A 16,908-nucleotide genomic window follows, 5' to 3' on the forward strand; every position below is an offset into this window, starting at 1 on the left:
TTCCTTTCCTTTGCTCATTTCCCCATCTCTTCCCCTTTCCTTCCCTTCTCTTCACATTCCTCCCTTTATTTCCACTTTCTTCCCTTCCTATACAATTTATTCCTGAAACTATTAGACAGGGCAGACCAAGGTAGGCATCCACAGGAGGGTGGGGCCGGTGTGAAGAATGTTAGGTTGAGGTATGATGGGGGGAAAATCCAGCATGAAGAGTCAGAGCTTGAGCAGCTAGAGGAGGTGTCCACTCAGAGGATGACCTGGTGTGGGGTATGGTAACTGAAATGGGGAGCATCCATGTAGGAAGGCAGCCTGGCACAGAGTGTCAGAGTCAGAGTAGGCAACAGACATCCATATGGAAGGGGGACAGCGGCAGCTATGGAAGACTGGTTACATATGTGGAGATTGAACAAATAAGTAAAAATACTGAAGAAAATATGGGGGAAGAAGGTTATAAATATGGAAATGAGGATATAAATACAGAAAGGGAGAAAACTAATATGAGCCCCGTGGGGTTAGACTGGAATTGGAGGTATTGGTGTGAACTCATGGTTTTCCATGTAAATATGTAAATAACACACATGTAACTGTGTGTGTGTGAGTCTGCATGTGTGTGTTTGTAATTGGATCTCTTTGCTGTATTCCCAAGCTCTGTCCACTGACAGAGTCTTGGAGCTCTCTCACCCCAACAACCACAAATATACAAAATTCTGTTCTCCACAGGAAAAAAAAAAAAAAACAGGCATCTTTGGAGAACTGACTGGTTCCAGGGCAAGGAAAATATAAGGTAAGCTTGGACCATCTTGTTGTTTCTCAAAGCAGGGAAGTGCCTAAAGAATCATGGGGACATGGCAATAGCACCCAGAAGCCAGATTTAAAGGGCTTCCACTGACTAATTCAGGGACAGGCTATATAACTCCTTAAATTAAACAAGAAACTATGAGCCCCTACTGATATAAGTAAATAAGTACATTGAAAATGTGATTAGGAATGAAATACTTGCATAGTTTCAAAGTACATTTACCACAAAATATGTATCATTTATTAGTTACAAGAGAAACAAATATTGTGAAAATGTCTATGCTACCTAAAGCAATCTATACATTTAATACAATCCCTATCAAAATACCATCAATTGGGCACCTGGGTGGCTCAGTGGGTTAAGCCGCTGCCTTTGGCTCAGGTCATGATCTCAGGGTCCTGGGATTGATTCCTGCATCGGGCTCTCTGCTCGGCAGGGAGCCTGCTTCCTCCTCTCTCTCTCTCTCTGCCTGCCTCTATGCCTACTTGTGATCTCTCTCTGTCAAATAAATAAATAAAATCTTTTTAAAAATGCCTTCAATTTTTTTCAAAGAAATGGAACAAATAGGGGCGCCTGGGTGGCTCAGTGGGTTGAGCCCCTGCCTTCGGCTCAGGTCATGATCTCAGGGTCCTGGGATCGAGTCCCACATCGGGCTCTCTGCTCAGCAGGGAGCCTGCTTCCTCCTCTCTCTCTGCCTACTTGTGATCTCTGTCAAATAAATAAATAAAATCTTTAAAAAAAAAAAAAAAAAGAAATGGAACAAATAATCCTTAAAAAGACCCCAGTTAGCCAGAGGAATGTAGAAAAAGAAAACCAAAGCTGGTGACATCACAATTCCAGACTTCAAGCTCTATTACAATGTCGGGGACTGCCTCCGGCCGGGAAAGTCCCCGCCATTACAAGAAGCTGCTTGGCTCACTGCTAGCAAAATACGCTGCAAGTATACAGTGAACTTTCTGGTGAAGCCCGCCTAAAGGAGGACATAGTTATTGGCTGTATCAAATTTAATCAGCATAGTAACAGGACTCTCATTGGCTCTCCCCATTGCTTGGCCCCTTATTGGTCACCCTGCTGTATATAAGCTAAGGAAGTTGATTAAATAAAGGGAAATGAAGCATTAACACCATATCAGGCTCATTGTCGTCCTTGCGGGCTGAGGGCGACATTACAAGGCTATATTTATCAAGACAGTATGGTACTGACACAAAAACAGACACATAGATCAATGAAACAGAATAAAGAACCCAGAAATGGACCCTTAACTCTGTGGTCAACTAATCTTCAACAAAGCAGGAAAGAATGTCCAATGGAAAAAAGACGGTCCCTTCAACAAATGGTGTTGGGAAAATTGGACGGCCACATGCAGAAGAATGAAACTGGACCATGTGCACCCGAATGTTTATAGTAGCAATGTCCACAATAGCCAAACTATGGAAAGAACCTAGATGTCCATCAACAGATGAATGGATAAAGAAGAGTGGTATACATATACAATGGAATACTATGCAGCCATCAAAAGAAATGAAATCTTGCCATTTGCAATGATGTGGGTGGAGCGAGAGGGTATCATGCTAAGCGAAGTAAGTCAATCGGAGAAAAACTATTATCATATGATCTCTCCGATATGAGGAATTTGAGAGTCAAAGTGGGGGGGTTGGGGAGTAGGGAAGGGAAAAATGAAACAAGATGGAATCAGGAGGGAGACAAACCATAACAGACTCTTAATCTCACAAAACAAGGGGTGATGAGGTAAGGATATGGTGGCTGGGTTATAGACATTGGGGAGGGTATTGCTATGGTGAGTGCTGTGAAGTGTGTAAACCTGACGATTCACAGACCTGTACACCTGGGGCAAATAATACATTATATGTTAATTTAAAAAAAAGAATTCTTGAGATGCCTTTGGTGCAAAAAGGCAGTTTTATTAAAGCAAAGGACATGATGTAAGGGCAGAAAGAGCTATAGCCCCAGTGGTTGTGAGGGGTGACTGATTATATACGTTGGGGTTGGGGGAAGTAAAGGTAAGGGAGGTTTCAAAAGGATCTTCATACACTAAAGAAGACTCTCGGGATCCTGGAGTCCTTGCTATTGTCAAACGAAGATTGTTTTTCCCTCAAGCAAGGCATTAACATTACGATAGTTGGGAGCTGGGATCCCTGGGTGGCTCAATGGATTAAGCCTCTGCTTTCAGCTTGGGTCATGATCTCAGAGTCCTGGGATTGAGTCCCACATCAGGCTCTCTGCTTGATGGGGAGCCTGCTTCCTCCTCTCTCTCTCTCTGCCTGCTTGTGATCTTTCTCTGTCAAATGAATAAATAAAAATCTTTAAAAATATACATATATAGTTGGGAGCTTCCTGGAGGATTATACTCTGCCTGCCTCAAGTATTTGTTGGGCTGCTGGTTATAAAGACATTTTAATCTACATTTCTTTCTACCTTTGTTTCCCACATCAGTCTGGTCTTGCTAGATCTAGGAACTACTTCATTGTGTTCTTTATTGCCAAACGTATTATTCTTAGTTAATTTTACCTCTTCCACCATAAGAGAAAGGAAGTACAATGTCATGACTCTTCAAAACCTGCCTGAATTTAACCAATGTAGCACTCCCAGCCACTGCAGTTTCCTACCCTGTTGTGAAATGCCAATTGAATATTACCCCCACCTTAAAAGACCACCAGAGACGTGAGTCAAAGCCAATCAGCAAGGGTCGTTTATTGCAGGTTCGAACCTGGACCTCTGCACCGCTCGTTGCCGATAATGCCGAGAGGTCCGGAGCTGGGTCGGTGCAGGATTTTTATAGACAGATACAAACAAGTTTCGGGTGGGGCTGAGCTGATTGATTGACAGTTTGAACAGGCATACTTGGCGTCAGTGGATTGGGTCAGGGGACCCCGCGCGAAAGCAGACAAAGCAATCTTACAGAAGCAGAACTGGCCGGTTAGCCCACGCATGCGAAAAAGCACTATCAGGATATTGAAAGCCTGGTTACTTATCAAGTAAAGACAATTGGGAGTCTCCTGGTGGAATGTTACATTCCTGCTATCAAGCATCCTTGTTAATGAGATTTAGGTTTAGAAGAAATTTAACTTTATTTGCTTTTCCTTCTACCTCCGCCTCCTTCGGTTTTTTATGGAGGGGAGGGTGACATTAGGGCTTGAGGAACTGAGTTCTGTGTCTTTGGAAATTGGGCTATTGATAAGGTAACTTCTTTGTTGTAATCTCAAGGACATTTGCAAACCAAGGGAGACTCCTGTCTTGCAGGATTGTGATCTCAGCAAGTTAACTATTTATCATTTTATGGCAGTCAGGGGTGCCTGAGGAATGCTACACATATGGAGGGGAGCGGATGAAGAGGGGGGTGCAAGGCGCCAGCTTTTGCTTTGCCCTCAGCCAGCCTCCTGCTCCTTCAGTTGATTTAGTGCTGGCAATATCCTGACTCACGACACTGTGTCACACACCCCCTCACCCCAGCTGCCCATGCACACCAGCTTCCAGTGACTCTCTCCAAGTTTACCCTGTTACTTTACCTTGTTAACATTAACCACAAATGCAAGTCTTACCCAGTAGCTTTGTCCCTCCAGGTGGCTATAACAAAATACCGCAGACTGGGTGTTGAATAAGCAACAGAAATGTATTCCTCACAGTTCTAGAAGCTGGAAGTCCCAGCTCAGGGTGTCAGCATGTTTGGGTAGGGCTGTCTTCTGGGTTGCAGACTTCTTGTAGCATCCTCATGAATAGGGAAAGGATGGGACTTTAGGGAGGGAAAGAAGAGGCCCTTGACTAGCTTCTGAGGGCATTTCATGTATGCAGATGCTGAGACAGAACAAACAGATCAAGAAAATTTAGACCACCCTATCTCAATTACTAGGGTTAAAATGTTTTCCTTATAATTGAATTGTAACCACAGAAAATAAAAATAACCACAAAAACTAATTAGGCCTCAAAGGAAAAGTTCACTATAAAGATTAACCAGACCTGGCAATACATACTTATATCACAGATGTCACAGAAACAAAAATTCACACAATGTACAAACGTCATTTCTAGTTCTAGGCCACTGACCTAACCACCAGTAAGTTTCCTGGCAAAGTCTTAATAAAAGGTCAGAGATGGGGACATCTGGGTGGTTCAGTTGTCTAAGCATCTGCCTTTGGTTGGATCATGATCTCAGGGTCCTGGGATCAAGTCCACATAGGGCTCCTTGCCCAGCAGGGAACAAGACCTGTGGGCAGAAAGAGCTGCCCTGGGGTCATGAGGAGAGGCCCATTATATAGTTTGAAGTTGGGAGAAGGTTAAGGATACCATAAGCCTCCCAGGTTTTTTGGAAACAAGGTTTCCAGGATCCTGCTATTGTTAGGAAATGATCATTTATTACTGTTTAGTAAACCCTCAGGCATAAGACCCTTCAAATGTATATCAGTGGGTCATATGCTTGCAGGATAATCGCCAAAATGTATATCGGGGCGTAGAGATAAAGGAATTTTCCAGAGGAATTTTTATAGGTTAAAGTAGACTTACAGGATCCTGGGGGTTGGGCTAAAGTTGCCTTTTGCCCTTAGCAAAGTATTAACATTGAGGCAGTTGTGTCCCTAAAGGAATGTCACTCTGCCTATTTCAAGGACTTGTCAATGGGCTGTAAGTAGTAAGGAAATTTAATTTTTCTTTTGCTTTTGTTTCCCACGTCACTTACCTTAGGTCCTCCCTTCTAATACCATCACATGGGGCATTAGGATTCCAACATGTGACTTTAGGGGTGACCTGTATTCAGCCCATGGCACCAAAAGTATGAAGAAAAATGAGAATGATAATCCATTTTCTGGTCATGTAGAATCTGTCATTCAGAATTTTATAGTGTAAACATAAAACAAAGCATCCTCCCGCGATATCTTCTCTTGAACTCTACAGGTTGTAATCATTGCATTCTTAGAATGTGAACGCTTTTTTAACTTCTCACTACACTCACTACACTCCTACCTTCTACACATACCCATCAGCAAGGATGATAGGCAAGGAGTCAGGGGAAAAGTAAGAACAGTGGTCCTGTTTGTATAAGGAAGGAGTATCATTTACCTTTATGAAGGCCAACCCAAGAGAGCACATCATCGTCTATCAATCAGAGGTGAGAGAAGACACTGATCAGAAGTGCCCCATGGGCACTGCAAAGCAATGGCCTCAAAAGTCCTTACAAGAGACAGGAGGAGCTACCCCCATCTCTGCATGGTGTGAGGCTGCAAACAGTGGAGTAAACACGCTGGGTGCCAATGTGGGGGGCTGACAGGGTGAAGACCGTGTGCTGCTGAATAGGGAAAGGATGGAACTGTAGGTAGGGAAAGAAGAGGGGCCCCAACTAAGCTCTGAGGGTTTTTTAGGTATGTAGACATGGAGACAGAACAAAAACAAAGATCAGAAAGAAAAATTCAGATTACTCTGTCCCAACTCCAAGGGAAACCAGCCCTGTGTCCAACTGCTACGGTTAAAATGTTTTCCTCATAATTACGCTGTAACCACAGAAAACAGAAAATAACCACAAAAAATTACCAGGCTTAAAGGAGAAGTAAACTATAAAGATTAACCAGACCTAATAAAACAAATGTAACAAGAAACAAAGACTCTCACACAATGTACAAGCATCATGTTTAGCCCCAGCCCACTGACCTAACCACTGGCAAGTTTCCTGGTAAAGTTCTAATTAAAGGCCAGAGATGAAAAGCCCTGCTGGGCACCCTGGTCAGGACCCCTCTCACTTCTGAGAGCTCTTTCTGCATCCTTGCTTACTAAAGCTCCTTGCTTACTAAAGCTCCATCCCTTTACTCACTCTCCTCTGTCTGCAAGATCCGTTTTTCGATTCCAGGAAATAAGAACCTTACTCTCCTGCTTACTGCTCCTTGCCATCCTCAAGTATTGTAGGCCAGAAGTAGCAGAACAGTAAGAACAGAAATGAATGAAAGCCTCCCACCTATGCTCTCAACGTCAAGAGTCAGTAGTGACCACGGGTGACCCAGAATCCTAAATTCATACTGTGTCCAGGATGTGCTTCAACCCAAAATCATATGTGAGCACCATCTGGTGACCCATATTCATGTAATCCTACAAAGAAAATACTATGCCTGCCAGACAGAGTGACCCACTTCCCAGGCCACCATTCTGGAACCTAGGCTTGGCTTCAGGACTTGAGGATGGTTGCATATGTGCAAGTCTCAGAACTTTTAGGGAGTGGCCAGTTGGCTCTATCCATGGGGAACAGTGCCCTGATGGGGAGAAATGGGATGTAAGCCCACACAGCTGCTGGTTCAAGCTCAGGGCACCTGACCAGTCAGTCAGTACCAGATGCAAGAGGACTTCCTATGTGGAAGGCACTTCAAAGGGTAGGGTACCCCTGAAGGGCTACGCCCAGGGCAAGGGCCCTATTTGCTCAGTTCAAAGGATTGCACTAGCCCCAAGTATATAAATTTCGTAGCCACCCAAATTTCAAATGAAATTTGAGGAGTTTTTACAGGACCCCACATATCCACATACTAGCCAATGTGCCCCAAATTGAAAGCTGTGCTGATATTGCATTTTGTACCATAGCACTGCTACCAGGGAGATCCTGTCAAAGAACTTAGGAGCTCTCTGTGGGAAGCGAACCCAGCAACACCACCACCAAAGGCAGCCGCTGTCACGGCCAGCGCAACAAATCGATCAGGAACGTGAGGGTAAGAGGATGGTGAAAAGAAATTAAGAGACAAAGAGATAGGGGCAGGAGGAACACCAAGGAGGATGTCCAATAGTGCCGAGTTTATTCAAGGCAGCAAGGCATTATATAGCTAACAGAAACAATCATAAGAAAGTATCTGTTTTTAGCTGATTACTAAAGAGTTTACAACATGCACAGAAAACCTTTCGAGCTTTCCTATTATCTATTTCCCAAGCACCAATAGCAGACCCTCTAGCGCCAGATGTACTAACTTCAAGGCTACTCAATACATAGTTTGTGTAAGCACAGCACAATCTTACAATGGTGTAGTCTATAGCCCGCGCAAGGACAGCAAGGACCAGCCAAGAATTTCTGACCCCGGCCAAATCGTCTCTATCTGACTAGCAAACGTGTGGGAAGTCATGTAGGCGAGCGCACAACACATAGCACAGACCCTTTCTCAGTGCTACTCGACTTTATCGACCTAAGCCTTTTGTTTGGCTATTCAGCCTTTAGAGGAGGCACAAGTCAGGGCCTGGTTTGGTCCTCGTCTCAAGCCTTACCGGGGCCTCCCACAAGCCGCCATTTGCTGAAGCCTACTACGGGCCATCGGGTCTCACACAATCCTCATAACAGCCCTATAAAGTAGGTTTCATCTCGTTTTACAAGTAAGGAACTGAGGTTCCAAGAGCCTACAGCTACTATCTGTGGTCACAACTGCTGTGGTCACAGCAGAGCTTCGATTTCATGCCACGACTGTATGATTCCCAAGAACCGGCCCTTCTCACCTACGGCAGCACGTTGATGTCATTTGGGAACGTTGGTGAGGTCTGGAGTCCACGGCCAAGAAAGAAATCTTGAGACGTCTTTAGTGCAAACAGGTGATTTTATGAAAGCACAGGACAGGACCCGTGGGCAGAAGGAGCTGCTGAGCTGGGGTTGTGAGGAATGGTTGATCATATACTTGGGAGTTGGGGGAGGCAAGGAAAAGGGGAGGTGTCCAAAAGGACTTTGATATGCTATAGAAGAATCTTGGGATGCTAGAGGCCTTGCTACTGTCAGGCTAGGGTTGTTCTTCCTTCTAGTAAGTCATCAACCTTAAGACAGTTGGGAATTCCTGGATTAATGTCATACTCTGCCCATTGTCAATGGGCTGCAGATCAAGAAGAAACTTAATTTTGTTTACTTTCCTTTCTGTCCTGGTTTCCCACATCACTCAAGGAAGGGAGGGTGATGTTACAGCTCCAGGAAACTGAGTTATGGGTCTCTGGGAGTTAAGCTGTTGACAAGAACGCTATTTCCTTGTAACTCACCCTCAATACTTAAGATAGTTCCACATTAAAAACCCCTAAGCTGAGAAACTCTGGAGAGGGGGGCAACCCTCTGGGGCCCCCTCCCTCTCTGAGAGGTTTATACTCTTTCTCATAAACTTTGCTTTGCTGCCCACCACTCTGTCTGGTCTGCGGCGTGACCAAGAACTATGGGCACTAAAGGCAGCAAATCCTGCAAGACTTCCAGGGTGATGTAAAATCCTTTTAGAGCAGGGGGCCCCTTGTCCCTGCCTGCTTTTCTTCCGACTATCCTTCATTACTAGTACATAAGTGCTTATCACAAAGGCAAAGAATCCAGAATCCTGGCCCTAAACTCTAGTTAGAGTTGAATGTCACCATTTGGAGTCCAGGAGAGCAAACTGAAGGGTTCCAGAAATCAGGAAGCAGCAAATAGGGGGAAGGGCAGGAGCACTCTATTTACATGACAGATCAACCATTCATAAATTGGGTGATCTTGGTCAAGATAAACTTGGCGTCTCCAAGCCTATTTATTACTCTCTTCTGCAAAATGGGCCAATCTACTCTACTATCACCTCTTTTATTTTTTTAATTTTTTTTTTAAGATTTTATTTATTTATTTGACAGAGAGATCACAAGCAGGCAGAGAGTCAGGCAGAGAGAGAGGGAGAAGCAGGCTCCCCGATGAGCGGAGAGCCCGATGCGGGGCTCAATCCCAGGACCCTGAGATCATGACCTGAGCCGAAGGCAGAGGCTCAATCCACTCAGCCACCAGGCGCCCCTCTACTATCACCTCTTTGTAGGAATTATGCAAAACCAAGTACGTGACAGCATCTGGTAGAGTGCCTGCATACTGGTATGGTTTCCTTCCTGCTTCCCCGGAAAAGAACACACTGAGCCCTCTGAAATGTGAAGCAGACTGCACAGAATTTGGCAGGAGTCCGAAAACTTGCTCCTCTTGAATAATTCTATGTTTCATACAATTTTTATAACTTGTGAGAAGGTTCTAGATAATCAACAAGCAGGTAATCTTTGATCAATAAATGTGCCAATGGGACACCTGGGTGACTCAGTTGGTTAAGTGCCTGCTTTTGGCTCAGGTCATGATCCCAGGGTCCTGGGATATAGTCCCGCATTCCACTACCCACCCCCTTCCCCGGCTCAGCAGGGAGCCTGCTTCTCCCGCTGCCTCTCCCCCTGCTTGCGCGCTAGCTCTCTCTCTCTCTCTCTTTCTCTCTGACAAATAAATAATCAGAAAAAAAATCAGAAAAATAAATCAGAAACTTACAATATAGTTGCTTCTACAGAGATGCTTATGACTTCATTACGCCATATATTGTATACTGAAATTAAATAAGGGCTGACTAAATTGTGTATACAAGTCCACATCCCTTACCTAAAACTTTTGGGGCCGATGCATTTTGAAACTTAAAATTTTTCAGATTTTCAAAAGCAATTATGTGTAAGTGTGTGTGTACGTACGTGGGTGATATTGCTTAAACATCCCTAGAGGAGTCGATCTGAAGCAGTGTTCATAAACAAACTCTGACATTTCCTCAAAGAAATGTGTAATGGGCATACAGCATAAATGAAGCATAAAGATAATAAGTAGGCTTGCGCCATTAGTTCAGTCAGGTTTTGCATCTAAAGCAGTTTTGGAGCCACTTTGAAAGAAACCCCTTCAGTTTTCAGAGCAGTTAGGATTTAGGAATAGTAGGTAAGGGCCAAGGACCTGTTACAGGGCTAATGCATGTGACTGAAAGGGTAAGGATGGAGCTACACTGGAGTTGAAGGAGTTGGTGACAGTTTTGTGAATGAGGCAGCATTTGGACTACTATGAGTTAATTTTCTGTCCCAGGTAGGTGGGGGTGTGTCTTGTCACCTTGTTCTGTGGGTCACAGAAGCTGTGTTTTCCTGCGTAAACCACCGGGAGCCCAAAGACCAAAGAGGGTTTTGTGAGTTGCTTTCCTAAGACAGTCTCCACAGTCGAGAGCCTGACCCCTGAGAGTGTCCCAAGTGGAGACTAGAGGAGGAGACGAGGACGGTGTGGGACCACCGAAGGAGAGAAGCTGGCCGCAACCTATCTACAAATGAGACAATACAGCCTTTAATTCCTAGCTAATCCCATCTCTTAATATTTAGAGCCAGACAATGTGGATCCTTTGGCTTTTGGTAAAGATGAAGTCACCCTTACAACACTTGCACATTCCTTAATGCCTTTGGTTTACCCTCTGGACAAATTCCCAACAAGGCTGATTTCTCTGACATCCATTCTTCTCTCCTCTCCCCCCTCCTCATTTTTTATTTTCTCTCTGGCCTGAGATAACCTTTTGTTTCTCCTGAAAGGGATTCTGCATCAGGAAGAATAGGAATCTGCCCCAGCCTTGACCTTGGCCTTGGCTTTGGCCACACTTCGTGCCCTTCTCCTCACCCTCTCCCACCTCTAAAGGTCAGGGCCCCTGCAGATGCAGACATACTTCCTGCCCAGCAACACTGCTCCTTCTAGGTTATTACTGCCAGAAGATGAGAGTGAGAGGTCTAAAGGGAAATGTTGAGCCACGGGAGTCTGAGAGGATACCAGAGGCAACACATTTAATGGTTGCCTGATTGGGAGAACAGGAAGGACAGAAGAAATTGGAGAATAAATGAAGAAAGAACAGGAAAGTGAAAGCCAGATCAGGGTAAGCCCAATCTCCACCATCCCTCACCCCCCACCGCCCAGCCTTCCATTATGTATGTCCCCAACTCTGGAGTGTGTTACTGTCTAGAAGAATGAAGCAGAGCAGCCTCACCCCCTAGGGTGAGGAAATCTCAAAATTAAGTCACACAGCAATTTTCTTGGATTCCCTTCTGCACCCATGCATGTCTCACTACACTATTTCTTTCTTTTTTTAAGATTTTATTTATTTATTTGACAGAGAGACATCACAAGTAGGCGGCAGAGAGGCAGGCAGAGAGAGAGAGGGGAGGAAGCAGGCTCCCTGCTGAGCAGAGAGCCCGACGCGGGACTCGATCCCAGGACCCTGAGATCATGACCTGAGCCGAAGGCAGCAGCTTAACCCACTGAGCCACCCAGGCGCCCTACACTATTTCTTGATGGAAATTAATTCAGAGGAAATGGGCTGAGGGCAGCCACTTCCATCCTCTATTTATTCAACTCATAGTTTTTCTGCTCCACGAATAGATTCAACCCCTTCTCTGCTGAAATTATCCTTTCACCAACGTTCTTCTGCAGAGCAAAAAGGGGGAAGAGGTGATGACTGACAATAAGACTCTCTTGACCCCATTCATTTTGCATCATTGAGCACCTGAAGTGAGCACCAGTCTCACTTCTGGACATAAGTAAACCTTCTGGAAAGAGCTCTCTTTCTCTGTCCTCCCTCAACTCCCTATGACCGACTCTTTAGACTATAGGACCTGCACCTTCTTAACTGGCATAGCATAAATCATCCATGTTGGCTGAATGAATTTCTTTTTTTTTTTTTAATTTTTTAAAAGATTTTATTTATTTGACAGAGAGAGATCACAAGTAGGCAGAGAGGCAGGCAGAGAGAGAGGAGGAAGCAGGCTCCTTGCTGAGCAGAGAGCCCGAAACGGGACTCAATCCCAGGACCCTGAGATCATGACCCCAACTGAAGGCAGCGGTTTAACCCACTGAGCCACTCAGGCGCCCGAATTTCTTTATTTTTAAAGATGAATTTATTTATTTGAGAAAGAGCGTGCTTGCAATCAGGGGATGGGGGCAGAGGGAGAGAAGAGAATTCCCACTGAGGACAGAGCTGGGGGGCAGTGCTCAATCCCACTACCCTAAGATCCTAACCCAAGCTGAAATCTAGAGTCTGACACTTAAGTGGCTGAATGAATTTCTAAAGGGATTCAGAGAACGAACAGAGAGCGCCCAAAAAGTAGAGGAAAAGGAAAACAGAGGAAGGGTGTTGGCGGTAAGAAAAAAACAAAGAGATGGAAAAAGAAGCAAGACAAAAGGGCAGATAGTAGAAGATGGGAGGAGAGAGAAAAAAGTTGAGAAAAATGAAAGAGCACTGTCCTTGCCCCATCACATGTTCTAGCTCTGTCTGTGCCACTCAGCACCTTCCCAACACAGCCCGACGACTAGTCCTCTCTTTCAAGGGCTGCAAGAAAAAAAACCTGACCCACGTGGTTTACCAGGTGCAGTCACAGCTTGAGTCACTCATTTCCATCCGCAGCTCACAGGTGCGTGTGGAAAGCCCAGGAGGTTCCTGTGATGGTTGCAGCAGGGAAGGACGTGGGTGGAGGATGCGTCAACCTCTTACAGTCCACACCCAAAGACAAAGGGACTGGGAAACAGGCTGATGACCAGAGTCACCACAGAAACTAGAGCAGTTCTTCACTTATCTCCTCCCAGAGCAGGGCAGACGGGAAGACCTAGAGACACTACAGATCGTTAGCCTATTCTTTCACCTCTAGCCCTAGGAGCGAACTGCAAGTTGGGTGAAACCTAGGGGAAAAGAAGCACTGTGTTCTCAGGGGAGAATGATCCAGAGGAGGCCAGCCTCTCTTCCCAGAACCTTTTTATCCAGAACACCAGGGAGGAGGAAACCAGTAGGAGAGAGAAGTGAAAAGGAAGAGAAAGAGGAGAAGGGTGAAGAGGAAGGATGAAGAAGATAAGTCGTTTCATTGTCCAGACGTTATCTGGAACTTCGAGTCATTACAGGATATAATAATATACTTTTCAAAAATGACAGTGAGGTAATTGCAGTGAGGAGGGACCTGGCCTGGTTTGGACAGCCTGCAGAGCGTCAAATCGAAAGGACGGGAGCTTCTGTGGCATTTGCCCCCCTTGAGCTCACAGGCAACTGGAGGACTGTTACAGACAGCCTTGACTGTATCCAGATCCTCGTGGATGAACGTGTACTGGCTTATGCACGTGCGGTTGTGTTCTTTCAGCTTGTGTGACATCAGGCTGTTACACTCCCTGGTCATCAAGTCAGACCTAAGATAGTCTTTGTGGCTGGGAAGGAGAGGCTCAGCTCTGAGCATCTTGCTTCCCCGAACTTCGTCTTCCCCAAGGACGGTGTCTTCAGACCAGCCCGGTTGCACCACTCCTTTGTTGCTAACCAGCAAGGTTTCTGTAGTTTGGCTGCCCTCTCCTTGATTGGCCTTGGTCTTGTCCTCGGAGTCACTGGACCACAGCTCGCTCAGGGTCTGATCGCTCTCCTGTAGGACTGCTGCAGCCATCTGCAGCCCCAGCCCCAGGCCAAGTCCCAGGCCCAGCAGGAGCAGCAACATCATAAAGAAGATCTGCACCAGAGTCAGCTTCATTTTTCCTGGAGGGCAGAAGGGATACAGAAGGGCTGACTTGGAGATGCAACTTGGCTCCAGGAGGGGCCCTAGACTCCCTACTAAACACTGACTCCATAATCTTCGGCGTCTCCTCCCTCCTCAGGGTTACCCTCCTGGCAGAGATTCTTTCTTGTCTTTTTCCCCGTTTCTCTGGTCCCTCCCCACAACATTCCTGTTGCTGTGTAATAATGTGTAGGTGACCAGGAGAAGCAGTTCTGAAATTGGTTTGCATATGGGGAATCAGTGGGGAAAGTTGACCTAAAGTGGCTCCTACACAAGTATTAGTTCCAAATAACCCAAGAGACTAGTTGAGAAGACAAGCAATTACAGTGTCATACTTTCCTTAAGAGAAATTCTTTTTTTTTTTTTTTTAAGATTTTATTTATTTGGGGCACTGTGTGGCTCAGTGGGTTAAGCCTCTGCCTTTGGCTCAGGTCATGATCCCAATGTTCTGGGATCAAGCACCGCATTGGGCTCTCTGCTTAGCAGGGAGCCTGCTTCCTCCTCTCTCTCTGTCTGCCTCTCTGCCTACTTGTGATCTCTCTGTCAAATAAATAAATAGATTCCATTTATTTATTTATTTGACAGAGAGAGATAGGGAGTACAAGTAGACAAAGCAGCAGGGAGAGGGAGAAGCAGGCTCCCTGCAGAGCAGCGAGCCCGATGCAGGCCTCAATCCCAGGACCCTGGGATCATGGCCTGAGCCGAAGGCAGCAGCTCAACCGACTGAGCCACCCAGGGGGCCCCTTTAAGAGGAATTCTTATAGAAAACCTTATTCTCAGTAAAGGACTAGAATTGCCATAGGAAACTATCTCTCTATTTTTATCCCAAATTAATGTTTGTTCATTCAAGTGTCTATTACTGTCCTCTCTACTCATCCTTCCCCTCAGAAGATAAAAAGAAATAGAAAAAGCACTATGGTCCATTCTTATTCCTAAGCCCTAAGCAGAGGCTACATGATAGGGACAGGTGGGGCTTTGAGGGGGAGGCAATGCCCAATTTCATATCTCGGGACCCTGTTAAAGCTACATGCATGGTGTCAATACCAGAACTCTTTTACTACTAAAGATCTCTTAGCACTTGGGTATTTCCTGCTGATTAGTTTTGTACTCTTAGAGAGGAAATGGCATAAGAATGAAACAAACAAACAAACAAAAAAAGTCCCCCAAACTCCAAAACTGACCTCCTGGGATTCCCTTACTAATAAAGACCCCAGTGAGAGCTGAGAGGAAAAAACATGTATCTTTGTCCTGTGAGGTCAGTTTCATCCCTCTATCAAAGACACTTCCTCCCAGAAAAAAAAAAAAAAAAAAGATTTCTGTAAAGAACATCGAGACAATTGATAAACTAGGATATAGTCTGTGGAATAGAAAGGATTATATCAATGTTTGCTATACTGAATTTGAAAATTATACTATGATTATTTAAAAGAGTATCTTTGGAAAAAAAAAAAAAAAGAGTATCTTTGGGGCACCTGGGTGGCTCAGTCGTTGAGCGTCTGCCTTCGGCTCAGGTCATGATCCCAGGGTCCTAGGATCGAGCCCCACATTGGGCTCCCTGTTTGGTGAGAAGCCTGCTTCTCCCTCTTCTACTCCCCCTGCTTGTGTTCCCTCTCTCACTGTCTCTCTCTGTCAATTAGATAAATAAAATCCTTTAAAATATAAAAACTAAAAAAAAAAAACACTTTATAAAAGGGTGTATTTGTTCTTTAAAAAAAATGAAGCCTGAAATATTATGGAACAAAGGGGCATACTGTACGCAGCCTACACTCAAATCATTCAAAATATAGATTACATGTATGTGTATACATGAGTTTGCAGAGAAAGAAAGAAAATGATTTTGTTAATGTGGGAGAAAAGTTTTTAAAATTATGTATCTGGATAGAGGATATTCAGGAGTTCTTCGTATTATCATTGTAACTTTCCTTTAAAGTTGAAAAATTTCGATATTTAAAAATGCTTTTTAAAGAAGAACTTCCCGTCTTGTTCCCTGGGGCACTCAACACTACAAGGACTTACCTCCACACCTAAGCAGCTTCAGAGATTTTTGTGCTTTCCTGTTCCCCAAGCACTTCCCTCCCAGGTTTTCCTTCTTTTTGAAAAGTGCCCCGGATGCTGGTCTGTAGAAAAATGGTTGGCTCCTGCCGGTCCCTGTGCTCTTAAACACAGACTTAATTCCCAAGTCCACCCACCATCCATTCCTCCCACCAGCACTGGATAAACACTCACTCAATTCTCTTTGCTCCCACAGACGCTTTGAAGTAAGGCTATTTGGACAGACAAATACCCAAGGCAGGAAATCGCTCTAGCCTGGGACACTGCAGACAGTTTTGTCTGGTCAGTTGTCTCACTCCCGAGTTCCACCCACTATCCTGAGCTTTATTGAAGCTTGACCTTACCATGAAGCTCAGATCAAGTCACTGTTTAATATTCTCCACATGTACACCCTTCAGCCCTTTCTTGTTCGTTTTCTAGCACGTCAAGATCCTTGGCCTTTATTTGGGTCAACTCTCCAACATGGTTATTTTGTACCTTAAGCTTAGCACTGCCCTCCACTCCCTTCTCCCTGTTTCCAACCCAACCAAGATCCACATTCCCATCAGAACATCCACATTTTGCAACCCTGGTAATTTAGCCCTAGATGAGACCAATCCAAAGCAGCACCATCACTACCAGTCCCTGTAGCCTGGGTGAGAAAAACTGGGAGGTTATTTTTCAATGCTGATCCTAGTCACGTCTTTAGCTAAAAGTGACAGCAGAAGATGTTTTTTAAATCACCCTGGAGATTATTGAGGAGCTATAAAAACCCCTTCTGGACATAAACA

General features: G+C 44.9%; 1 protein-coding gene across 1 annotated transcript; it reads right to left on the bottom strand.

Moving 5' to 3' along the window:
- Nucleotides 1-13,298: 13,298 nt before the first annotated feature.
- On the bottom strand, nt 13,299-16,196 carry RNASE10 (ribonuclease A family member 10 (inactive)). The gene is made up of 2 exons (XM_059371097.1): nt 16,103-16,196; nt 13,299-14,067 (listed from the first exon to the last, which is right to left on the bottom strand). The coding sequence occupies exon 2, from the start codon at nt 14,060-14,062 to the stop codon at nt 13,415-13,417; it is 648 nt and encodes a 215-aa protein (XP_059227080.1). The 5' UTR covers nt 14,063-14,067; nt 16,103-16,196; the 3' UTR covers nt 13,299-13,414.
- Between the last annotated feature and the right edge of the window lie 712 nt (nt 16,197-16,908).

The sequence above is a fragment of the Mustela nigripes genome, chromosome 13, assembly GCF_022355385.1.
Source record: "Mustela nigripes isolate SB6536 chromosome 13, MUSNIG.SB6536, whole genome shotgun sequence".
NCBI lineage: Eukaryota > Metazoa > Chordata > Mammalia > Carnivora > Mustelidae > Mustela > Mustela nigripes.

Coding starts and splice junctions, on each gene's coding strand:
- RNASE10 (XM_059371097.1), bottom strand. CDS start 14,062: ATGAAGCTGACTCTGGTGCAGATCTTCTTTATGATGTTGCTGCTCCTG.